Source organism: Balearica regulorum, chromosome 12, assembly GCF_011004875.1.
Source record: "Balearica regulorum gibbericeps isolate bBalReg1 chromosome 12, bBalReg1.pri, whole genome shotgun sequence".
Classification (NCBI taxonomy): domain Eukaryota; kingdom Metazoa; phylum Chordata; class Aves; order Gruiformes; family Gruidae; genus Balearica; species Balearica regulorum.
In genome coordinates, this window is record NC_046195.1 from 23,523,013 (window position 1) to 23,548,439 (window position 25,427).

General features: G+C 63.8%; 1 protein-coding gene across 1 annotated transcript; it reads left to right on the top strand.

The window, feature by feature from the left end:
- The first annotated feature begins 23,189 nt into the window (after window positions 1-23,189).
- ANKRD34C (ankyrin repeat domain 34C) lies at window positions 23,190-25,049 on the top strand. Its single transcript, XM_010304789.2, has one exon. It carries the CDS (start codon window positions 23,309-23,311, stop codon window positions 24,902-24,904), a length of 1,596 nt encoding a protein of 531 aa, XP_010303091.2. The 5' UTR covers window positions 23,190-23,308; the 3' UTR covers window positions 24,905-25,049.
- The last annotated feature ends 378 nt before the right edge of the window (window positions 25,050-25,427 follow it).

Below are 25,427 nucleotides of genomic sequence, written 5' to 3' on the forward strand. Positions count from 1 at the left end.
AGAGATGCTGGCAGCCTCCATCGCTCCCGCAGCCCAGGCCCAGGCAGGAGCCGTGCGGCGCCGGCCACGCGCAGTCCATATTGCAGGTGACATCCAGCGGCTGCGGGGAGGCAATGCAGCACCGCTGCCACTGCGGGCACCCCGCACCCCGGCACCCGCGTGCGGCTGACGGCCCCCAGCGCCTCGTGGGGCTCAGCGGCTCTGAGTGAGCCTGGATGATGCTGGACCCCGCTCCGCTCAAAGGGTCACGCAGATGTCGAGCGAGCCGGAGCATTCACTCGCGGGGAGCTGCCCGTCCCCACGCCAGCAGCATGGCGTTCCCATGCTCTGAGCATCACTTCTGCCTCCCCGCAGCCTCGTAGTGCGCGGCCGAGCCCCGAGCCCTGCGCCGTGCTGGGGTGAGTGAGGGTGGGACAGGGGCTCAAGTGTGCAAAAAGTCCTGGCACAGCCCCGACCATGCCCCGCGGCTCCCCGGCAAGCTCCCCCCAAGGTGCCGCAGGCTGTGCTGGGGGAGCACAGGGACAAGGGACCCTGGGTGCCTGGCCGTGCCTCCCTCTGCCCCTCTGGGACCTGGTGCTTGCGCAGGACACTGGGACCCCCCCCACACCTGATCCAGGGACAAGTGGGGTGTCCATGCCAGGTCAGGACCAGTGAAAACCAGTTGAAAGACAGCCCTAAACTGGAGCCTGGGGAAATTTAGCCTGCTGCCAGCCCAGAGTCCTGGCACATCACCCCCAGTACCCGCGGGGCACGAGGCTGTCGCAATGTCCGGAGCAGGCTGGGCGTGCCAGGGCCTCCTCGACCCCGGGAAGCCAGAGGGTCCCGCTGCTCGGGAGAGGGGGCAGCTGGGGAGGGGAGGCATTAGGAGGTATTTGCAATTTCCTCCCCACCCCCGGGGGATTTTCTCTCCCCTCTCCAGAGGGCAGCAGGAGAAAGCTCGCTTTTCCTCTCCCTCTAAGAGCTGCTTTAATAACAGAAGTATGTGGGGGAGGCCCGCAAGCACAAATAACTCTGCAGATGGGAGCACCAGCGAAGGGAGCTCACCTTGCACCCAGGGCCCTGCCAGGAGCCCTGCACCAGGCCCCCGCAGCTCCTGCACCTCGGCCCCACGGCGCGTGTGTCCTGAGCTCTCCTGCCCCACTGCCCAAGGGGCTTTGCCACAGCAGCGGCCGTCAGCCAGCACCAAATGCAACCTGGACGGGACACCCCAGCCCTGCCGAGTGGGATCCGATGGGACACCCCAGCCCTGCCGAGCGGGATCCGATGGGACACCCCAGCCCTGCCAAGCCAGGACCCAGACAGGACAGCCCAGCCCCACAAGCAGACCAGCCGTTTGCTTGGCCGCAGGCAGCTGCAGGAACCAGCGTGTCAGCACTGGGTGTCTGAATTCACGCGACATCTCAGCAAACGCTGCCAGAGGCCCCCCCCTTGCTGTCCGGCCCGAGGCCGTGCTCACCCCGGGCACGTCCAGCTTGGCGCGGCTGGGGCACAGCAGGTCCCTTGGTGTCACCTCCCTCCCGGCGCTGCTCAGCACCGCAGCCCCGTTTCTGCCCCTGCTTTTGGGGCATCGGCCATGGCGTCAGCATCGTGAACGAGTAGCTTCTGCAAAGAAAGTCCCTTTGGGAGCGAGCCTTGTTTACTCTGAAACAAATGTTCACATCCCTTGGAGCTACTCAGCTACATAATCATCAAAACCAACACGGGACCCAGGGCTGCTCGCTCTTTTTGTGCTTGCCCACTGGTCGCTCACAAAGATAAAAGGCTTGGCTCCGGCCGGCCGCAGCCAGTCCCGCAGGCTTTGTCTGGCCGAGCCCGCCGCGCTTTCCCACCGCGCCAGGGCAGTGGCACCCAGTCAAGGCACGGCAGCGCCGGAGCAGGTGGGAGCGCCGTGAGAGCCACCGGTGCAGCCAGCGACGCTGCAGGACCCAAGCTGCTCTTGCACGGGGCTCGAGCCTCCCGCTAACCCTGAAACACGGGGCTCTTCCAAAACAGCCCGAGAGCAGCCGGGAGGAAAAGCTGCGGGTCGTGCTCTGCCTTGGGCGGGGGGTGCTCGCAGGGTGCCCTTTGGTGTTGCCACGGGTTGGTCGTACCCCTCCTTCTCTCCCACCATCCAAAGCAGTGGGGACGTGATTGTCGCTGTCACCCCCTCTCCCCCACCGGGAAACACGGGTGGCTGTGGCGGGGCACAGCCTGAGGCAGGGCCAGGGCGAGGGGCGAGGGACAAGGGGCGAGGGGCGAGGGACAGGGTCCCAGCCCCAGGGGGACACGGGGAGCGCACAGCCCACGGCAGGTTGCAGGGGAGCGCTGGCATTGGGACGGCTTCTCACAAGCCGCCGTTTGCCCAGGACATCCCCTGGGGACACCGTGGGGACAGGGCGTCACCCAGACGTTTGTGCTCACAGGCACGGACCCTCGTACCCGCACACAGACTCCTGCAGAGGTTTCGTTGATCCAGTTTAACCTTGTCCAGCCCAACAGGCCCCCCCGCTCCTGCTCTGCACCCCAATGGCCGTCGCCACGTGTGCTGAGCCGTGACCGTGTCATGCGGCTCGCGCAGCGGCAGGACGCAGTCGGCACTTGGACGTGAGCCTGACCGGAGCGGTTGGGGTGTGCGGGCAGAGGGTGCTTCTCCCCGGCATCCCCGGCAGCGTGCAGTGCCGCCGGCCTCAGACATCTGTCTCCTCTCCCTCCTCCTCTCCTCACAGATGTTTTAAATGGGACAGTTTGTACCTTCCAGCCATGTCAGACGCCGAACGTGGCCTCGTCCGACAGCCCCCACCCCCGGCTCCGCACGGAGCCAGCGAGGCCACGGCACCTTCGCTGCTGGCTGGGGACAGGGGTCTCCTGGTGCGTTACCTGTCCCTGGCAGGCGTTGGTTAACTCCAGTCACTGGGAACATTCCCCAGCTGTGTTTTCCGTGCGGAGGGAGGCTGGAACGCCGGGGCAGGCTCCTGAGTCAGCGGGACGTGCACGGGTTCCTGAGCGTGCCGACGCCGGGAGCCGGTGGCAAGCAGCAGATGCAAAAGGGCTTAACACGGCCCCGGGCACTCCAGCAGCCGCCATTCCCAAGCGAGCCAAGCCGGAGCTCCCCGCACCCTTCCCACAGGATGGCCGGGCCACTGCTCCCCGGGGTGACAGCCTCAGCCGAGCCCCCCGCAAAGTGCAGAGAGACCGAGGGGCAGCGAGGGCAGCGATGGCAGTGAGGGGCAGTGACGGCAGTGAGGGGCAGCACGGGCTGCAGCCACCTCCCCGCGCCCCTTGCCAGCGCTGCCACTATCTCTCATCCTTACGGTAGCAAATAAACGTGGACCGAGAAAAGACCGAACTGAAGCTGCAGCCGCTCTGAGCTCACGGTCGCGGGGGAGCACAGGCTTTGGCGTCCGTCCGTGCTGCCCGCGCGCGGTGAAGCTCCCAGAGCTCACTGTTCTCCAACTGAGGAACTATACAAAACTTTTAGTTTTGGAAAAAAAGGCTTTTTCCACCTGAAAGGTCACCCTGTGCTCACTCCGTGCTTGCACGTGGCCTGGGAAAGGGTGACAAAGCCCCTGGGAAAGCAGTGGGTGAGGGGGAAGGGAGAGGTCGGGCAGGGGGGAGGGCAGTGACCCGAAGGGAGGACACGGGGCATCGGTACGGACGGCTGCTATTGACTCCACCTTCCCTGCAAACCTTCCTCCTCGCTGCCTTCGCACCCGGTTATGTTAGCTGTGCAGCCCGCTGCGGGAGCGGGGCACGTGCCAGCCCCAGAGCACCAAGGGCTCTGCCGCCCACCGCCAGCCCTGCCCGGCCCTGGGGACAGCGGTGGGGGCTGCTAGAGCCAGCGGTGGGTGTTGTTCTGGCCTCATGTCAGCCCAAAAGTGCCTGCGGGGAATCCCCACGACCCAGCCCAGTGCTGGGTGGCTGAGGCTGAGGGCTGCGGCCACAACCGTCTGCTGCACCGAATTCACCGGCTTGCCATCACCACTGAGCCTTGGGGATCTAGGCCAGACCCGGCCGTGCAGAGGTGCCCCCACCTTGGGGGGTTCGCTCCCACCTCGGGGATGCCCAGAGCCGCGACCAAAGGCCAGGAGGACCCTGGCTGCGGGGTGGTTGAACCAGGAGCACCCACTTGGCATCACCCTGCCAGCGGCTCCGGGAGAGTCCCGGGGGGTCGTTTGCCACCGCCTCGTGCCGGGGGAGGCTCTCTGGTTTAACGCAAGCGTCCCCTCACGCGCCTGGTGCAGCACCATTCCCCGGGCGCTCGCTAATGCCGGTGTGGAACGGCTCGACGGCCACGACAAGCTCGCACACGCCCAAGCTGGGGAGCGGAGATCCGGATTCCTCGGCTCCAGGCTCGGCCGTGCTGGAGCTGACAACAGGAGGGCTGGGGCGCTCCGGGGCGAAGGCGCTGGTGGCCGGGGCTGGTCAGAGCCCCCCAGCTGTCTCAGCAGGTTTGGCCCTGGTGGGCAGCGACCCGTGCTGGCCTCCCCCGTGCCTCCCCCCAGTGCAGACCCACCCCACCGGGATGGACCGGGCTTGGCCGCTCTCCGTGAGCCGCGTCCGTCGAGTGTGCTGAGGAGGAGGAATCGCTCACGACAGAAGTGGAGGACAGCGCGGGACACGGTGACGTGGGGCGTGGGATGGGGTGGCACCGCGGGCACGGGGCTCCAACGGGCAGCGGGGGCAGTGGGCAGGGACCGGGGCTAACGGACCTTTCCCAGCGGCCGGCCCCAGGGTTTTCTTGCCTTTTGGAAGCGGGACACCCCCATCCCCGGTCCCCCCGGCACCGCCTCGGCAGCGGGCTGGGGAGGGCGGTGGCTGTCAGTGCCTTTCTGCAGCGTCAGACGAATCCGCCCGGCTGAACCCCGGCGATTTATACAGCTTAATCCGGGCGGGCAGGTCCCCACCCGCGCCCGGCTGGGCCGGGGTGCCGGGCTCAGCCCCGACGGGCGCAGGGCCGAGAGGGACGGTCCCACCCCGCAGGGAGGGGACTGAGGTTATGAAATTTGTGAATGGGGAGTGTCTGGGGGGGCTGGAGCAGAGGGAGCCCAGGGGCGCGGGCACTCGCTGCGGGCAGCGCAGGCAGGCTGGGGCTGCGGCGCAGGCAGAGGCGACTTGCACCCCGAGGACGCGTGCGGCCGTCCCAGCGCCGCACCTCCCGCCCTCGCCAGCACAAAACCCCGTCGCCTTCCCACGTCTGACAGACGATGCCGACGGAGAGAAGAGGCAACCGGTGATGTCCTAACCTTTATTTCATGCATTACCGATCTCGCTTGCTTTTTGCATTTCCTATTCTAAAGTTTTAGGGGGGGGGAGACGTCTCCTGAGGCCGTTCTCATCTCCTTATCACTTTTCCAGCCCAGCTTCTTCACTGTAACTGTTGGACGGAGAACTGATAAGGGTATGCGAGTGGCACGAGCGACCGTCCCAGCACGCCAGACCCCGGCTGTCCCCGGCTGCGGTGCAGCCCGCGCGGGCTGGGATGCGGCAGGCGTGCGCGCTTGCTCTGCTGCAGATGTTGGCTCTAAGTAAACCCGACTGCAAAGCAAACTCAAGGGTTAAAGAAACATATTTTTTTCACTAAGAGCTGGCAGGTTCTGTTGCTCTGGGCTTCTTCTCTTTCAGCATCTACAACAGGTCTCCTGCAGGAAGATGCGTCTTTCTAAAAAGGTCTTGAAATCCTGTTTGTACGAGGGGTCCTGAAATGCTGTTTTAGCACGTCACCATTTGCTTGTGTTTCAGTGGAGTCAGCTTTATATGTATCTGGAATTGTTTACATTAAAAGTTATTTATTCCAAGCCTTTTCATGATTTAAAGGTGCGTGCTCGCCACACGGCTCAAACTGGAGCTGATGAAAGGAGCTGCGTTGCCAGAAGGACGAATACCCCTGTGAGTCAGAGGAGCGAAGCCAGGATTTAGGGGAGCACAGCAAAGCGTGAGGTAAGGGGGTGTTTGCTCGGCACAGGGGCATGCGGCAGAGCCCCGCGCTCGCACACGGGCTTGGTGTGCTGCTGGGCACAGCCCGTGTCCCCGCCGAGCCCAGGGACACTGGGGGTCCCACGGGGGCTGCCCCCCTTCTCACAAACCACTGCTCTAAAGCACCCGGGATTTATTTCACATTTCCAGCCTTTCTTCCAGCTTTCCAGCTATTCTGGCCAGTCAGATCTGCCCTATCTCCTCTAAAGTGTTTTGCACAAGCGGGGTGCCAGGAAGGGCAGTGCCGCGTTGCAGAGCCCGTGCCGGCACACCAGCGGTCCCGGGTGCTCGCCCCACGGCCACAGGGCCAGCCGGAGAGGAAGGAGCCGGCACCGGGGGGGTTCCTTTGCAGGGGGAACACGTCCTGGCCTGGCTGAAACCCATCGGCGGCACAGCCCTCGCCCCAGGGCTGCCCCGCTCCCGCAGGTACCCCCACGGCTGCCGATGGGGCTCCCAGAATCATCCTCATCCTCACGGGGACCGAGACGCCAGGGAAGGGGCAATGCCGGCACAGGCAGCGCCTGCCCGCAGCTCCCTGCACCCCCTCGGCTTGACAGAGGCTGGAGGGGGGGGGGTCCCAGAGCTGCCCATGGGTGGGTGCCCCAAACCCCCTCCGTTTCAGGCGCAGCCATCGCGCAGGGTCTGACGTGGGTGAGGCAGCTCCGTGTCAGGCGCCGCAGTCACCGGCTGGCCTGGGGAGGGCATGCACCCCCGAGCCCAGCTGCTGCCTTCAGGCAGATCCTGCCCAGACCTTCCCCCTGCCAGAGCCTGGGCCCGATCCTCACCCTTCAGACCTGTCCTGGCCCCGGAGAGTGAGTTGGAGGCACAGCACCAATGTGGGGGACTTGGCCCCCCCGGGCTCATCCTCCCGTGGCCGGTGGCTGCGCTGCCTTGTGCAGGGCACAGCTCACCGCACCCACAGCGGCCGTTTGGGGAGTGCCAGGCTGCACCCTGGGTGCTCTCCCCGATGCCAGGCAGCACAACGGCAGCCCCCGCCGCAGCCGGGGCACAGGGCATTGCCACCGGCTTGTGCTCCTGCTGCAGCCGGCCCTTCCCACGAAATTCCAGCGTCCTCTCGGAGCAGAGAGGGAAGTGTCAACATTTGGGACGGGCTCTATTGCCCCTCGTCGGCCTTCGCCAGCCGGAGTCATGAGACAATAACCTCACTGTGCAACCCCCCTGCTGACCCAGAACCCAGGCCAAGGGTGGCAGGATGGGGCCCCCCAGCATGGCTCTGCAGAGCAGGGGACGGGTTTGTGGGGGTGGCAGCAGGCAGGTGTCCCAAGCAGGCTGACGTTAGTGGGCACGGAGCACTCGGGGGTCCCAGGATGTCCCCCCAGCCCACCCACCCACCGGGGAGCAGGAGGGGCAGAGCGCTGCTCTGCAAACGGCCCCCCCAGCGTCTCAGTTGCGCAGGGCAGCTCCCATCACCCGGGAGGCGGGGGGGGTGGTGGTGAGCCCCCCGTGAGCCGGCCCAGGGGACCAAACCCGGGCTGCTCCCGGTGTCCCTTGGCCTTGACTCGGTGGCTGGGGTTTTCCCGGGGAAGCGGCAGCAGCGTGGGGAGAGCTGAGACCCCGAACTGGCCAGGCAGGAGCGTCTGCGTTCTCACGGCTGCTTCTGCATGAGGGGTTCAGCGGCGGGACGGGACCTCATCTGATCCCTCTCCAAACAGAGCCGCCGGCGAATTTTCAGTGTGCATTGGGATTTCACCCGTGGCAGGTGGTGTGATTAGTCATGAAAAGCAGGCTTAGCGCCGGCCGGAAAACTACTGAGGCAGCCGAATTCCCCGCACCGGTCCCAGCCCAGCCCCGGCGATGGGGAGCCGAGTTGGGGCAGCCGCGGCCAGGGGGTGTCAGAGCAGAGGGAAAGCGATGGCTGAGCCAGCACCGGCACTGCCGCTGTGCAGCCGCTTATCTCCCAGAGCACGTACCTCTTATATTAAATCCATAAATAGGAAATTCCACTTCTTCAGAAAAAAACAGAATCCGGATATTTCATAAGTGTCCCAGCGGACATGAAAGCCGAATCAGGAAATTTCACTCAGCAGAGATATTAAAATTGCCGCAACCCTTCAGCCAGCCGTGGCACAGCACCCGCGCCGCACGCCCGGGACACGGCACGAGGGCTGGCTGCGGGGACACGCGTGCCAGGGCTCCACGGCGGCTGCATGTTTCACCCACCCCCACGTCCCTCCTCCCTGCCGGGCCCCGGCAGGCCACAGCCGCTATTTCCTCTGCAATAGGTGACCCCAGGTTTAGCAGAGCCGGGCTGCGGCTCTGGGAGAGCTCCCACGGGAAAGCATCGCCTCCCACCCGTGGCACTGCCGGCTGCAGAAGCGAGCCCCCCCCCCACCCTTGGCAGCCGCAGCCCTGGCAGAGCTGGCGCTGCCGTGCTGCCTGCACCGAGCCTGCCGTGGGCAGCGCAGACCCTCCCAGCACGCTGCTGCCGGAATCAGCCACGTGTGCTGCACAACCGCTGCCCCTGTGAGCCCTGATCACGGAGGTAACCGGCTGCGAGGGCAGGGACCAAAGGAGCCAAGAGGCTTTTCCCGACCCAGCCGCGGGGAAGAGAGCAGAAATGCAGTGTGCCACCTCGGCACAGGGTGATGGGGCAGGCAGGGAGCTGAGCATCAGCCTGTACTGGAGAACGCGCTGCTGGTCGGTGGGTGCCCGCAGGAGAGCCCCAACGAGCCCTGCTTGCTGCCCTGGCCGGGAGGGGACAGCTCTGCTGCCGGCTGCTCTGCCCTGCCCCACACCGGCCCCACACCGGCCCCACACCAGCACCGTGGGACCATCCTGTGCTGAGACAGGCAAAAGGGTCTTCCCCGGCGTGGCTGGACCCGAGCCGGCGCTGGGCACACGCTGATGCCCCCGTCATCCCCCTCTGCTTACAACCCCCAACCTTTCCAGAGCAAAGCCCGTTTCCGATCCTCGAGGCGTTGCAGCGCGTTCCCAGCGCTGCGCAGGCAGGGGAGGAGGGACGGGGCCATCCTCGAAGGAGGAAGAGAAGCAATGGCTACGTGGGCACCGGACCCATCGCTGCAGCTGGGGCACACGGGTGAGGGGCTCAGGGGGTCCCTGGCGGCATGAAAAGCAAAAGCAGCAGCCGCCGAGCTCCCCTCATGGCACATGCCAGGCCAGGGTCCTGCGGCTGGCTTCACCTGGGCCGTGGGGCTCACTGCCACCAGAGCTGGTGAGGGGTACCCGTGGGGCTGGGCACGGAGGAGGGACTGCAGCTGCCCGGGGCCGTGGCTGCTCCTCTGCAACCCGCTCCGTGCCCGTGCCAGAGCTGTCCTGCCCCACTGCCTCGTGCCCTGCCTGCGGTGCTGCCCCCCCACACCGGCCCTGCCAACCACGGCCCTGCCAACCAGCAGCTCTCACGGCCCATCCCGGCATCTGACGGTGCCGGCGCTTGGCCACGCTTGGTGCCCGCCGAGCACGGTGCCCTGTGCCATGGCCCTAGAGCAGCACACTGGGGAGGGAGGACGCGCTGGGAGCAGCGTGCGCAGCACAGAAGTGCTCACCCCCCTCGCTCTGCCAGGGAAAGGGCCGCCCCCACAGGCACCGCGCAGAGGTAATTGCAGGTTATTACACTGCTCTGTTGTTAAATATGGATCACTTCTCTTCCGACAAGCATTCTGTGTAATGCAAACTCAAATCATCTCCCTCCTCCACCCAGCACCTCTCCTCACCTGCCAGGAGCCGTGGCAAGTCACAGCCGTGGCAGCGGATGCAGTGTGCATCATGTCACAGCCGTGGCAGCGGACACGATGTGCGTCGGCCCCACCATGGCCACGGACACCTCAGAGCGCAGAGTTATCTCCCAGACTCTACGTTTGTGCCCAGGGTCGGTCTGTGGGGCAGCCCCAGGCAGGTGAACGTTGTGCCTCTCCCACAGGTATTTGCAGTAGGTGGTTCGGCCCGCAGCTTTACAGAGTTCTCCCTGCCACATCACCCCAGCTAAGCAACTAAATTGTTATTTTTATTGCCTTCTTGCAGAATCCCTGCTGCTTTCCATTTGAAGTTTACCCCGTGAAGCGTGCAGGTAAGGTGCCGCAGCAGCGCCGTCCCTTCCCCAGGTGTCCACCCTCAGGTGCTGCTCGTGTCCCTGACCACAAGATGTTTTGTCCTAGCTGCCCCAGTAATTCTTTCTTTTCCATGATTTTAAGAAAAACCTGGGAGCTACCCAAGCACTGTGTTGAACCGCTGTGGCTCAGCCCCTGTCCCACCACGGCACGGGCCAAAGCCATTGTCACTGTAATCACGCCCACGTAGCGATGAGGGAGGGCGGTCGGAGTCCTGGAGAGCCAAGGCCAGGGACGAGCCCATCTGTCCCATCCCCATCGCCGGGTGCTGCCCCCACCCGCCTGGCCGGGACGCGGTGCCACCAGGGTCTTCTGCTCCCATGGAGCAACAAGAGAAAATCTCATCCCAGATGGCTTCAACTTCGGCACCATCAGAAACCAACTGCCCAGATCCCGGGCTTCGTCTGCAAAACGAGCGTGCCTTCGCGCTGATGGACAATCTGCGTGTGGCGGGGGGCCCGAGGCTGCTGCCAGGAGCCCACCTGGCTGCTCGCCCTCGTTAGGTCAGCGCTGTGAGACCTCTGCGGCCCCGGCACGCAGGCAGCCGCCGTCCTTCGGCACTGGGTGACGGAGAGGCCCCGATCCAACAAGTGACAGAGCCGAGGCAGGAGCACGGGGCCGCTGGCTGCTCACCCTCCCGCACCACTACGCTGCCCGTAAATTAAAGCCTTGACCTCCCCCCCCCCGAGTGCCATCAGCTGCCCGTCTCCAGACAATGATGGAAAGACATTTCATCAGGCAGGATTGGTACGAGGTCAAAACAAAATTACTTTCTATATAAACGAGCTTAAATCAAGATGATTTTTAAATGAAACCGTTTGCCGTGAAGGGTCTCAGCGCTAGGTCCATGAGGCAGGAGTGCCAGAATGCCAGGGCCAATGTTTACCCAACCCACCTGGAGCACAAAAATGTCTGGAATGGGAATTCAGCAGAGGACGCTGATGAAATGTGGATGCCAGCTCGTGGCCTCGGTTCCCGCACGAGAAAGCACGAGAAAGCACGAGCACGGTGAATGGGACACGCGTGCTCCATGCCGTCCCCGGGGCTGCCACTCCCAGAAATGGGAAATTGGTCTGGGGCGGGGGGAAATCCTTCCCTATTTTGTGATTACTGTAAGAGCAAGTTAGAACAAGCTGGTTTCGCTCCTTAACCCTTTGCTCAGGTGACAAAAGGTTTCTCGGTCAGGAGCACAGACGCCCCAGCGCCGCTGGGCAGAGGAGCTGGGAGCCGCCGATGCCGAAGGGGGGGACACGGTCCCCTCAGCACAGCGGTGGGGTCTGCTCGTTTCTTGTTAGAAAGTGTTTCCTGAGCAATGCAGTATTTCGCCTGTGGGTCTGAGGCCCCACACCTCTGCCAGCGTCACCAGCCCCATCTCTTCCCCCACTCCCAGCTTCACCTCTGCCTTTTCAGCCCCTGCCCTCAGGCCAAGCGGCTTCTTTCTCCCACCCCAGACACTGCCTGCAATCATCTTAATTGGCAAATAATCACCACAAATTGAGTTGCTGCTCAGCTCCTCCTACTCCTGCCTATTAACTCCTGGAGTTAGCGGGTTCGAAAGCGCCCATGTGAAGCCACTCTCCATCAGAGGCTTCACCCCGTTGCCAAACACCAGCGTTTGATCCCGTCGCCCCGGGCTTCCCCACGTACCCCCAAACCCTGCAGACCCGGCCCCGGGAGACCCCGGGAGGGTTACGGCTTCGGGGAGCGGGTGGCATTGCCGTGACAGCCCACGGTTTCAGCAGGACGCAGGACACCGTTCACCACGGTGAGATGGAGCAGTGCTGCGTCACCCAGCTGCAACGCGACTGTCCTCATCTTCCCCCGCCGCCTCTCTCCTCCCGTGGTCCGTGGCTTTCCGGCCTGGCGCTGAGTGCGTTTCCCTGCCTTTCAATCCAAAGGTTTTCTCCGCAGATCCTCTGGAGTACGGCCAAGATGGAAAAAAACAACGTGGAGGTGCGAGAATGTATAGATTACAAAGGAAAAAGGATGAAAAAGTGCGGGGCGAGGGATATGTTGCCAAGGCAACCACCAACTGCGGGGATGAGAGAGGGAGACGAGGGGGAGCGAGGAGAGGGGGGAGCGGGGAGCGGGGGCACCTGGGGCTCGCAGCGGCTGCACCATTGACACGGACTCACCGGAGGAATCGCGGTTCCTCGGCACGCAGCTCCGTAAGGACAGGAGTGGGTTTGCAAATGCTTTTCCAGCTGCTTTCAACGTACATTCCCACCCCACCTGTGGCCCACATGTGAGAGGAGGGAAGAGGGAAAAGGGAGGTTTTTCTGAAGTGGACCTTCACCTCGGGAGCTCGGTGCTCCGGTGATGGAGACAGCGGTGCTGGAAAGCCCAGGGGCGAGGACAGGACCGAGATGAGCTGCCCCCAGCCCCTCTGCCCACCAGTGCAGCTCCTGTCCCCGCTCCAAGCGAGGGAGGAGGATTCCTGGCACAGCAGCATCCCCTGAGCCCATCCTTCCGCGTCCCACCCGGTCCTGCAGCCCCGCTCCCTAGAGCCGAGTGGTCAGGATCCACGGGATGGAAATTGCAGTTATCTGAGGGCCAGCACATTGAGTTAATTGTACAAAATGTCAACCGGTAATTAGAAAATGAGAAGCACTCACTGTTCAGTGACACATAGCAGTGGCATTTCTATTTTCAGACCTTAACACAACTTATTAGAGTCAAAGTCTAATTAATACACCACACTGTGGAGCAGAGGATGGAGAGTGACCCAAATCTCACCCATCTCCAAACGCTCCTTTCTTACAGGAAGGTTTTAAACTTTGTTCACGCTTCAGACATGGACCAGAAGGAGATGGGCACTGAAGCCCCCAGAGCAGGGCAAAACACCAGCGTTGTACAGGGACTCGCTCCCTGGCTCGTTCTCTCTGTACCGGTGCCGTTTTGTGCTTCGTTTGCAAGTGGAAAATGAGGTAATGCCAGGCTCATCCTGCCGCGGAGGAGCTGGCAGAGCCAGGCCCGGGGAAGTGCTGGCAAAGGAGAGCAAGCGGATTTCCACGTGTGGTCTCTGTCTCTGCAGCACAGAGTGATGCCGTGAAGCTGCTGGCCCCTCACGGCACGTGGAGGAGGTCACCAACGCCGCCGAGGTCCCTAGTTCTTGGTGCAAACCCTTGAAGAGGATGCTGCGCCCAGTTGCCCAGCCCTGGTCCCACTGAGCATCGCTCCCGCTGCAGCCGGAGCGAACGGGTCTGCCTAAAGCACGGGGAGCCCTGGGAAGCAGCACGGCCCCGCTGCTGTCACTGCCGCAGCACCGCAGGGACGACCGCAAAGCCCCAGTTCTCCTGTGCCCCCCTACACAAATCACTGGGGGCGATGCATGGCCCCCCCGCCTGCCCCAAACCTGGGGTGAGCCCAGGCTGGCTCGGTGTAGCTGGAGATCCCCGTCTCTGACACTCAGAGTCGAGCACCTGAACCCCCGTGAGGCCCCTCAGGCTGACCCCAAAAACCACTGCCCCTGAGGGCCTCTGGAGGGATTTGGGCTGCTTCTGTGTTCACCGATGCCGGAGCTCTGAAGGCCTCCAGCCCCCCGCACGGCTGGGCAGCAAACACCGTCATGCAGAGCCCAGAGGGGTCTGAGCCACAGCCCCTGCCCAGGGGACACGGCCGAGAGCCGGGGCACCGGTGTCTGCGGAGCCAGGGCAGCCCCGGCATGGGGAGGGGGACGGCAAGGCACAGCCACCCGTAAGGCCCGTCCGACGCAGCTGCGGAGCTGCCGATCCAACGCGGGATGGCAGCAGGGCAGGTGGCCTGGAGTCCCCGTTGAACACCACAGCAGTGACCGTGCACGTGTGCTCCGGGCACAGCAAATCCTTTACGTTGTTGCCTTCGAGATCCCCTAGTCCCGATGCAAACGCCCATCACCGTGCCTTCGGCCAGGAGCCAGGACTGGGCGAGCCCGGGCGCTGTGGGGCCGAGGGGACGGGCAGGGGGTTGGTGCCGGAGCAGCCGGGGGCTCTGCGCTGCCGTGCTCCCGTCCTGGGCCCCCCGGCCTGCGCACCCCTCCTCTCGGCTGCTCCCAGCAGCATTGTGAGCCCTACCCCCCCAGTGGACCCCTGCCCCCCCCCGCGAACCCCTGCCCCCCCCAGTGAATCTCTGTCCTCCCCAATCAACCCCTGACCCCAGTGGACCCCTGCTCCCCCCAGTGAACCCCTGCCCCCCCCAGTGGACCCCTGCCCCCCCAGCGCCACATCCCAGGAGCTCTCCCTGCCGGGCCCGACAGCTCCAAAAAGCTGCTGCACTATTTTTACCCTGCGGTTGCTATAGCGACGTCAGACCCACTTGCAGTGATGCAGTCTCTTTCGGAAGCGCCGCATCACCGGCTGCCTCCTGCCTCCGTAACGCACAGGGCAGGAAGCCGCTATTTTGGGCAGAGCCCCACCGTAGCTGGAGATAAGCCATCCCGGCAGGACAGCCTGACCTGGGCGCGCCGAAGGGTCCCGCAGTGGGTGGGCGGGAAGGGCGGCAGCATTTCGGAGCCCCCCGGAGCCTGCCCCTGCAGCCCATCACCCTGCCCTCCCCATCCAGCCCGCTGCTCTTCACCCCCCCCGGCCAGGAGAGGCTCAGGCCTGGGCTGCCTCGAAGGCGAGAAGGGAACCGCTGGGGTTGCCCGACACAGGGTACGTCAGGAGGGGTTTGGGGCTCAGGAGTTCTCAGAGCTGGAGACGAGGGAGCACATGCGCAGGATTCGTCCCTTCTGCCAGGCTGCGTCCAGCCCGGCAGTGCCCGCCATGTTCAGAAATGAGGGGGCAGCAGCTTTCTGAAGATGGCGGAAGGGCTCGGGTCCCGCCGTGCTGGCACGGGCGTGGGGTGTGGGTCCCCCTGGACCCCCCCTCCAGCCCTGGAGAGCTTCACCAGCTCCCCCTGCCCTGCTGAGGGGCCGTGCCGCAGGACGCGGGAGCAAACAGCCGCCTGCTCCATCACTCCTGGTGCCCCCCGTGCGAGCTGCTGCCTGCCCCCAGCCTGGGCCACGGTCCTGTGCCGGCGCCGTGCTCCCCCGGCACCGCAGCTGGCTCGGCCCTCTGGCCAAAGGGACACGGGGCCAGCTGTACACGGGTGCAGTGCTGCGTGGCTGCACCGGGTGTCAGTGGCAGGGCTGTCACTAGCCGAGGCCATCATGGATATTAGCTAATTAATCCCCATTACACCGTGGGAAGCTGGTACTTGCTTAATTTTTCCAGCAGGGGAAATCAGGGTCAAAATGAAAGCAGATGCAAACCTGCACCAGGCTTTGGCCCTGCTCGGCTCTGCAGGGAAAACGTCCGGATGCCATGGGAGCGGCCGGTCCCCTCACCCATGAAGACCCCTGCGGGGAGCACGGCTGGGGCTGGACGTGTGGACATGGCACGGCAGCGACCCGCCGGCCCCGGAGGCCAGACCTCCCTGGGGATCCCAGGCGGGGCTGAGGGCCTGAGCCTGACCTTCATAAACCCATCATCAGTCCTGACTAGTACACGCACCTGCAGCACCCTCCTGGAGCAGCAAGGCGTGGGACAAGCCCGCCGCGGGGCGGGAGCACAGATTGCTGCCAGTTATGAGCGCGCTGCAGGGCTGGGACCCCCGGCTGACCCGTGCACAGCATATGCCCCCCCCACCCCACGCCCAGGGCAGCCCCGGGCCCTGTGGGTCAGGAGACACGGGTCGTGCCAGGGCGCAGGGCGGCATTCGTGGCAGAGCCGGTGGTCCCCTCCGAAATGCCGGCGCTGAAAGCTCCCCCCATCACCTGCGTTCATCCCTCCGGGAAGCGTGTTTATAAAAAGAGGCTGTGCGTGGATGAGCTGGCAGAAATAGCTGCACACAGCCCTCTCCGCGCGGTGTAAGAGATGATCACCAGCTGTTCTGCAAAACACCCAAAATAGAACCAGCGCCAGCGCTGCACGGCCCCTGGGGAGACGGTCCCTGTTTAGCTAAGGCACAGAGCGGCGCGGCTCTGCTCGCATCCCACCTGCGTCTGTGCCCCCCCGCTGCCGGGGCAGCCGCTGCTCCTGGGGGAGTCTCAAGGCGGCCAGGGAGCTGGTGCTTTGGGAAAAGCCCCTTCCCCAGGAGACAGACCAGGCTCTGACAAGCCACGGGCTGCCTTTGCTGCTGCTCCCCCTGGGCTTTAGAAGCGCACGGAGCCGTGATTGCCCCTCGCTGTCCTGTCCCTGAGCCTGCACCCAAGGCCTCAGCCTCCCGAAGCATCGCTACAGCCCCTGCTCGAATTCCCCGGGGGGTCACAGCTGCACCACACACAAACCAGACAGGCCCGCTGCGGTCCCAGCGAGCAGCTGAAAGCAGCTCCCTCCTCCTCTGGGCTGGGCCAGACTCTAATTATAACCTCGAAAGCTGTAATAAACGGATGAGAGCTGCCCGACAGCTTGTCTGTGCTGAGATACTGCTGGAGTGGCCCAACGAAGCACCCGACATCCCTGCTACGCCCTTCAGTGTCCCCGTTGTGCCACCTCCGCCTCTCCCTGCCCAGGAAGAAGGCACCGTGGGGGAGGAGGAGCCCCTCTGCCAGGGTAAGGGTTCTGGGTACCGTACCCCCGTGCTGCTGCCCCATGCCCGTCGGCAGCACCCCCGGGTCAGTGCCCAGCCCTCCGCAGCCTGCCGGGGCTGCTCAGGCAGAGCAGGGCCCACGGCATGCGCGGGACCGTCCCCCAGGCACCCACAAAGCACCCCCCTCTTGGTCCGGCCCCAAACTGGCTGGGTCTGGACGCCATCTCGCAGCCCCCGAGCCTGCCCAGGGCACTACAGCAGCGCTGAGGATCACACCGAGGGCTCAGAGCCCTCACACCGGAGCTGCAGCTGCTCCAGCAGCCATCCCTGCCGGCACCGTTGCCATGGCATCCTCAGGGGTGGCACGGATGCTGGCGAGGAGGATGAGGAGGATGAAGGTAGGTGGACACATTAGCTCTGCATAGCCAGGACGGGGCTGGTGCAGATCCGGGGGGCCCCTCGCAGCAGTCGGGGGCCATTCCCCTCCTGGGACGTCCCAGCTCTCCGGGGCACCTGGCAGCAGCGGTGCCTGCAGAGCCCTTTGCTTGCTGGCCTCGCCAGTGGCAGGAAGCCACACGAGGTGCTGAGCTGGTCATCATCCTGCCCGGCGCTCTGCCGCTGCCCTCCCGGTCCCTCCGTGTGCCGTCCAGGAGAGCCTCTCCTCTCTGCAGCTCTTACAAGGGCATGGGAAGAAGTCAGCGTATAACACCTTGCACGGGGTTATACACAGCAAAGGAGCTGAGGGCTGCTGCCCCCAGGTCTGCCCCGGCCCCCTCGCCCCGCTGCCTGATCCTTTTGTGGAGATCCCAGACCGTGCTGAGATTTGCATCTGTGCTAGCAGAGACCGAGGAGCGAGCCACGCTGGTGCTGCGCCCACGGCAGGGGATGTAGAGACGCTCGGTCCAGGACAGCGGGGTTAAAGCTGAGACAATGCAGATGACACTTTCCAGGCATCTCTACATGTCCCTTGGGTTCAGCCAAGCCCCTTTCGTGTTCAGTGCTCCTAGTAAACCAAGGGAGGAGCAGGGATATTCAGCACAAATCTCCTGTTTAACCCATCACCCATTTAACCAAAATCTCCCATTTTAGGTACTTCTCATTCACAGCAACTGGACATCGTACTCAGAGCCTGCTGAGCCGGCACCAGGAGTGCCCAGAGCCTGGTGCCCGGGCAGGGAGCCGCAATGGTTCCTCCAGATCCCACGGTGAATTGTCAGGGAATAAACTGCAGCCCAAGGAGCAGTGCAGACATTACTCAGCAAATCATTATGAATAACTAATAGCTCTGAAAAAACACGACCTGTGATCAGATGCGATTCGGAAGCGGGGGGGGGGGCATCTCCATTAATCACTCATGATGAATTATTCAACAAAAGAGGAAGCAGAAGGCAAACACAGAAACGATTTGTGTAGAAATGGAGTGGGCTACCATCAGCGCTCAGCCCCCTCCATGGCCACCTCCGGGCCGTGGTCCCAGCAGCGCAGCCCCGTAGGGCTCTCCCCAGCCGGCACGAGAGCAGCCCGTGTCCAGTCCTGCCTCTGGAGTGAGCTGCAGGCAGCATGCGGGCAGCCCTGCCTGCGAGCAGCCCTGCCATGGCAGCTCCTCTCCGGACGGGCAGCCGATGGGGACATGGAGCTGGTGTCGCCGTGCTCATCCCTCCCTGCTGGGAGCGGAGCTGGGCCATCTCCCACCCCACAGGCACCAGGGAGCCGGTGAGTTGGGGCTGCTCTGAGCATCCGCAAGGAAAGGTTATTCCTGCTCCGGCACCACCGCAGCCACCTCGGCTGTGAGCAGGACAGCCCGGCACTGCGGCCGGCAGCCAGCCTGGGCTCCAGCACAGGGACGGGAACTAACGGGAACTGCAAGGTCAGCAGATGAGGAAGGGTTGCTTGCTGATCAGGGGTGTCAGCTCCCTGTCACTTGTCGCTGACGCTCTCCTAATGAGAGCTACCAGGAGGGGTAATTAGAGCCTGGAGAAGGTTGCGTGTTACTCACAGCGTCTCGGCAGTCCTCTGCCTCCAGCCACGCTGGCTGTCCCTGTGCAGCAGCTCACGCTGAGAACAAGCAACCCCCTCACTTTGAAACAGCCCCGCCAAACCTTGCAATGAAGCTGCCGGCAGGTCTCCTGGCCTCCGGGACGTGGCCAGCCCAGGCGCTGCAGGGAGAACCCAGGGATGGGAGATGGCCCCCTGAGCACGGCCACCCGACCGAGGGGCTGGTTTCCACCGGCTGGGGTCATTTCTGCCATCTCCGCCTGTACCGAGGCTGCAGCTTTTGTCCCCGATGGCCCAGCTGCGAGTCCAAAGGCACGGCAGAGCAGACAGACGGCTTTTTGGTATTGCTTAAACTACTTATAAAGTGCCAATCATTTATGTAATCCCACATTACAGAAGTACATTTGGTGAGAAGCCACAAGCAGCACCGTGAGGCAGGAGGAGCACCAGCTCCACTCCAGAAGTATCTCCGGGCGGGCACGAGTGCCCCTGCACGCACGGCTGCCCGGTCCAGCACCCGCTCCCAACATCTCCGCTTGTCCCCCACTGCTCCCTCCCTCGTGTGGCTGTCTCTTCCCCATCCCTCGGCTCCCCAGGCCCCAGGGCAGGTGTGCAAATCCCCCCCTCGACCGGGCACAAGCGCATCCACTTCACGCTGGGATGCTGCGGAGCCTTCCTCTGGTGCTCGAGAACAAACCCCTGATCCCGGGCAGAGCCTGTGCTCATCCTGCCAAGGCAACTTGTCTGGCTCAAAATTTGTTGTTTTTTAAAGTAGAGCTTTTCTACAAATAATCTGGTGTGTGTGTATGCATCTGAAAATGAATGGACAAACTCATTTTCAGGGCTTATATAGCCAGTTTAGCAAGCTACCGAGAAGTCTCTGCATTCCTGGAGTTAGCAAAGAAGCTGCCATAAGGTTTTCCTAAATGCTTGCTAATGTAATAAGACCTACTTCATTTCTCTGCTAGCTCTGATTATTGTTGTTATTATCATCTTTACCAAAGAAGGTTGCAACTGTAGATTGTTTTAGTAATCACAAGAGAAATTTCCCCTAATGTTAATCTAATCTACGAGAGTGCTATGATAAGCATTGTTACAGGCAGCGGTAGTCTGCTAAATTACAGAGCCATGTGTACCATTGCGTTTATTGTGCATTTATGACCATTTCCTCACCTTCCACCCAATTGCCTGTTTCTGCTGGGACCGCTCCTAACGAGCCAGTCTTCTCAGCAGCCACGGGGTAAAATGGGCTGGAGTCTGCAGAAAAGTGGGTTTCAGCCTGGATGAGAGATCCGGGGACCAGAGAGGTCTGCTCAGGGACGGCAGAAGGGCGCTGGTCCTGATAACGTCCCACCGACGCTGAGGGGGACTCTGTGCCCTGGAGAGCAGCACGCAGGGACTCCGGCTTCCCCCCGCGCAGCACAGAGCACACAGGTACCCCAGATGTGCACTCGGACCACAGGGTCAGTAACGTCGGAGGGGACCTCAGGGGTCTCTGGTCTGACCCCCTGCTCCAAGCGGGGTCAGCTGTGGGCTCAGACCAGTTTGCTCACAGCTGGATCCCACTGGGGCTGGAAGGACGGAGACAGCAGAGCCTCCACGGGGAGTCACGCCAGTGCTGGGTGGTCCTCGCAGTGACACACGGGTGCCGTAACACCCACGGGCACGTGGCACCATGGTGGGCACGGGGGCACTGGCAGCACACACGTACTGGCGCACGTCCACCCCCAGTGCTTGGGCACACGTGGGCACCGGGGAACACATGTGGCTCAGCTCCCCCTGACACATGGGCATGCAGACCCCCAGGGATGTGGGCACCCCTGTGCAAACACACCCCGCATGTGGACACACCCTTGTACGTGGGCACACATGCACGTGTGCAAAGACATACGGACATGGACGCACACACAGGGATGCAGCCCCCCCCAAAGGGACACACACAGCGTACCCCCACGGTGTGCACATGGAGGCACACGCACAGCTCCGCACGTGGACAAGCACCTTGCACATGCACGGGGACACACTTCCTCCGCACACCAGCATGGACACTGACACCTCCGACACGTGCACACACACAGCCCCGCACCCGGCACCTGCACACGCACACTCACCACCACCGACACCGGCACCGGCACGCACCCAACCACACACCCCCGACCCACAGCCCTGCACACAGACACCCACGCACGGGTGGGCACGGACACTCATACACCTCCCACTCCCGCACACGCGCACATACCCCACGCTCACGGCCCGGCACGCACACGGACACACGCCCCCCCCCCCGCAGGCGGGCAGGGACACGGACCAACCCCCCCCCGCACACCGACACCCCCGCCCGGCCGCTCCCCGCACCCACCCGGGGGCGGACGCGCCGCCGCCCCCCCCCCCCCCCCCCACGCACCCTCCTCCCCACGCAGCCCCGGCGGGGCCGGGCGGGCAGCAACGGGCAGCGGCGGGCAGCGGCGGGCAGCAGCGGGCAGCAGCGGGCAGCGGCGGCTGGTGACGCAGCCGCCGGAGCGCACAGAAGGGACGATGCGAGCGGGGGCGCCGGGGCGGCCGGAGGGGTAACCCGGCACCGCCAGCGGGCACCGGCCCCGGGGCGCGGGGAAGCGGGCAGCGCAGCGGGCAGCGGCGCGGGGAAGCGGGCAGCAGGCAGGTAACGGCGGGGCGGTGGGCGCCCCCCCCCCCCATCAGCACCTCGGACAGGGGCCGGCGGCAGCGGGTCCGCCCCGGCGGGGGGTGGGGTGGGGGGGGGTGGCCCCTCCCCCGGGGTCCCCGTTCTCCCCCCGATGTCTCTACAGCCCCGCGGCCGAGCGTGCCCGGGCGCCGGACCCCGCGGAGCCCCGGCGGGCAGCGGGAAGGGACGAGGCTGCGCCGGGGCTGGACCCGCCGGCGGCCCCGCGGAGCGGGGAGGAGATGGAGGTGGGAGCCGTCACGGGAGCAACTTGAAAGCGAGCCCGGGGCGGGGGGTCCTCACGGCTCCGGGGAGGGGGTGACACCGCTCCTGCCTTTGAGGGGGCTGGGGGCGATGCCCCCGGTGCGAGCACTTGGAGCAGGTCCCAGAGCTGCAGGATCCACACGCGCTCCGGGGCACGAAGGGCAGAGCAGCTTGTGTGCACCACGGGGGAGGTTTTTGGGGAGACCTGGGGAGCGCGGGCTGCTCCGGAGCGAAGCGGGCAGGCTCAGACAGGCCCCGCGCAGGTGGGGGTGCTCCAGGGGAGGGCTGAGGAGTGAAAATTGCTGCTCACAGCTGGACAGGCAGCAAAGGGCAACGAGTGTGTGGGGCAAGCGGGGGGCAGGGCCCCCGGACACGCTGGCTGAAGGTCTGTTTCCGTGCCTCTGTGATGTTCCCGCGGTGCTGGGCATCCGCTGGTCCACCCAGCACAGCTCTGAGCTGCCACCTCTGCCCACCAGGTCTCAGAGCTGCAGGGGACGGGTGTCATTCCTCAAGGACACAGGCGGTAGGACCACAAGGCACCCGGGTTGCGTAGCGTGGCTGTGAGCGATGCACAGGAGCCTTACGCCGCCGAATTTCCCGTAGCCAGCCGAGACGATGCCTGTTGATCCTCCTGAGCCAGTCCTGCTGCAGACTGCTGGGGGGAAGCTGCTCTTACAGCACTCTCCTACACAAGTGGCTCACACCACAACTAAGCGGCATGGGGTTACAGACAGCGTGACCGCAGCTGCTGAACATTTCCTTCAGCAGTGAAGATGCAAAGATCGTGGCTCCAGCCCAAGAAGACATGGGAGATGCTCACACCGTCTCCAGTGGGCTCTGTTACAGCCCGAGGGACCTAGAAGATGCAGTGGAAACCATCTTGGCATTAGGACCATTCTGATTTCTCTGGACTTGGGGAAATCAGCTGCATCCAGGCAAATGTCAGCATGGCTTCTGGGGAAGCAGAGCCAGAGAAGAGGAAGGCAAGATGAACTGAGACGCATCACCAGGCAGCAGCAAGAGCAGAGCCTCTCTGCCAGGGGAGACGAGCCGTAAGCTGAGGGTGACAGGCTGGGGACAAGACCCCATCAGCCGGGCAGGGACAAGTCAGTGACAGGTCCCATCACCAGCGATCGTCAGACCAAGGCAAGGTGGCAACTCGGGTCCCAGGTCAACAGGGGAAGTCCAGTGAACGAGTCTGGTCTGACAGGGCTGGATGGAGCCCCAGGCACCTTCATAGCTAAGCCAGGCCTGGGGAGCTGGGCAGCGTTTAAATAGAGCCCCCGCCCAGGGGCAGAGGTGGGGGGTTCAGGTGGGGCTGGTCAGTGCACTCAGGGCCCTGACATGGCTTCTGGCATGCCTGGAACAGAGAAAGGCCAGAGGGTCCACGGCCGATAGAGAGACGTACGGTACATCCCGAGGCAAGATTTAACGGTTGGACTTGATGACTTTGGTCTTTTCTAACCAAAACGATTCTGTGATTCGATGATTGAGAGGGGGCCAATACCCTAAAGTAAATGCATGGTACAGCCTGAGACAGCAGGGCTGAGGCATCTCCCTGCTCACAAAGATCAGGTCTTTCTCCCCAGGAGACGCCGAGGAGAACAAGCCTTTGCTCCCGCTGCCGCTCACCTGCCTCGCACCCCGGGCACCCCCACGGGCAGCAGGAGTGGCCGCGGGCAGAGAGGCAGGGGGACGCGGAGCAGCGGCGAGTGTGATGCCCCCGGGAAGGCAGGGCGGGGGCGAGAGCCAGGGCTGAGGAGCAAGTCTCACCTCTCCTTTCTGGTTGCTTCCACAGCTGCCGGCTGACGCTGCCTTCGCCCACCAGTAAGCACCAGCCGGTGCCATGGATGAGGGGACGGAGCTGGAGATGGGGGGGAACTCCCTCCTGAAGGCCGTGTGGCTCGGCCGGCTCCGGCTGACCCGGCTGCTGCTGGAAGGGGGGGCTTACATCAACGAGAGCAATGAGAAAGGGGAGACCGCCCTGATGGTGGCCTGCATCACCAAGCACGTCGACCAGCAGAGCATTAACAAGGCCAAGATGGTGAAGTACCTGCTGGACAACAGAGCCGACCCCAACATCCAGGACAAGTCTGGGAAAACAGCCCTCATGCACGCCTGCATCCACGGCGCTGGGGGAGACGTGGTGACCCTGCTGCTGGAGAACGGGGCAGACCCCAGCCTGGAGGACCACTCGGGAGCATCAGCTCTGGTCCACGCCATCAACGCCGATGACAAGGGCGTGCTGCAGCACCTCCTGAACGCCTGCAAGGCCAAAGGGAAGGAGGTAATCATTATCACCATGGACAAATCTGCCTCTGGCACCAAGACCACCAAGCAGTACCTGAACGTTCCCCCCTCGCTGGAGTTCAAGGAGAGGGCATCCCCCGAGGCGTGCACAGCACCCTCCAGCGCACACCCAAAAACACCCATCTCAGCACCTTCCCCTGCCGAGAAGGAGAGCGGCATCTTCAGCCCACACCCGTCGCACCCCGGGGACAACCCCTCTGCCAGATCTGCCAACGAGCCCCCCTCCCCAGGCCAGAGAGCTGGTGCGGCCAGGAGAGCCCGCCTGCCCCAGCTGAAGCGGCTGCGTTCAGAGCCGTGGGGTCTGGTCGCACCCTCGGTGCTGGCGGCCTCCATGTACCGCGACGACACGCGGGTCTGCGTGGATGACGAGGTGATCATGGGCATCGGCGACCTCTCGCTCTCCAAAAAGGCTCCCCTCACCCGGAGCGGCAGCAGCAAGAGCAGGGACCCCTCTCTCTTCCCCCCGGTAGACGAGCAGGCTCTGCGGGCACCGCCAGCCCCTGGGCTGCTGGCCAGAAAAGCGGCCTACGAGAAGAGCCAGGCTGCCCACCAGCGCCTGCCCCGAAGGAGCACCGTCCCCGAAGTGCCGGAGAGCGTCAGCTTCGCTGCCGCCAGCTCGGCTGCGGCGATGGATGCTCTGCACTGGCAGAGGCTGGGCACCGAGCACTATGACTGTGACCCCCAGCTCTCTGGCATCCCCAGCCCGGCCGAGGTGGGGAAGGTGCCATCGGAGAGGAGGAAACTCAGCGGGTCCCACCTGGCCTTGCTGGACGGCTCGCGGGAGTCCCTGGACAGCATCGCCGGCACATCACCCGGGACCATCCGGCGCCGACCGCCCAGCTTGCTGGAGAGGCGAGGGTCTGGGACCCTGCTGCTGGACCACATCTCCCACAAAAGGCCGGGATATCTGCCCCCCCTGAACGTGAACCCCAACCCCCCGATCCCCGACATTGGCTCCACCAGCAAAACCTCCTCCCTGCTTGCTGCTGGCTTGAAGTCCCTGGTACCCATCGCTCCGAGCTCGCCCAGACGGGGCGACTTGAGAGCCAAAAGGAAGCTTCTCCGGAGACACTCCATGCAAGCGGAGCAGATGCGGCAGCTCTCCGATTTCGAGGAAATAGTGGCCCAGTAGCCGTGTCACCATTTCTTTCCCAGGAAAGTTACCGAACAGTGCTGGCCCTGCAAAAACATGACAGTGCCCGCAGAGAGCGGTCACCTGGCTCCAGGGAAGCGCTGGTGGCCACGAGGTCAGACCTGTGCCCAGGGGGTGAATCGGGAGGTTCCTGCTCCCACTTGCCAGAGCTGTAAGGAGAGCCCGAGCATCCAGCCCAAACGGCTGAAGTCTCTCTTGTGCTCTTCATTCACTCCTGGACTTCTCCCCAGGAGCGACTACCTGAGAGATCGATCCCAGACCATCTGAGATCGTCAGGCTTCGCACAAAGACTCCTGCCTGCGGTTCACTTATTCCACGTTATTTACAATCCACTTTTCTTCCATCCCGCTCGTTCCGACACAGAAACCCGTCTGGAGCCCCACGCCGTGGGACTGATGTGTTTGTGAAGTGCCTACCAGGAAGGAAAGGAGCTTAACGCTGCCTGAGGTTGGAAGAGCAGAAATACCCCTCCCTAGGAATTGAATGTATTGGTACCCTCACT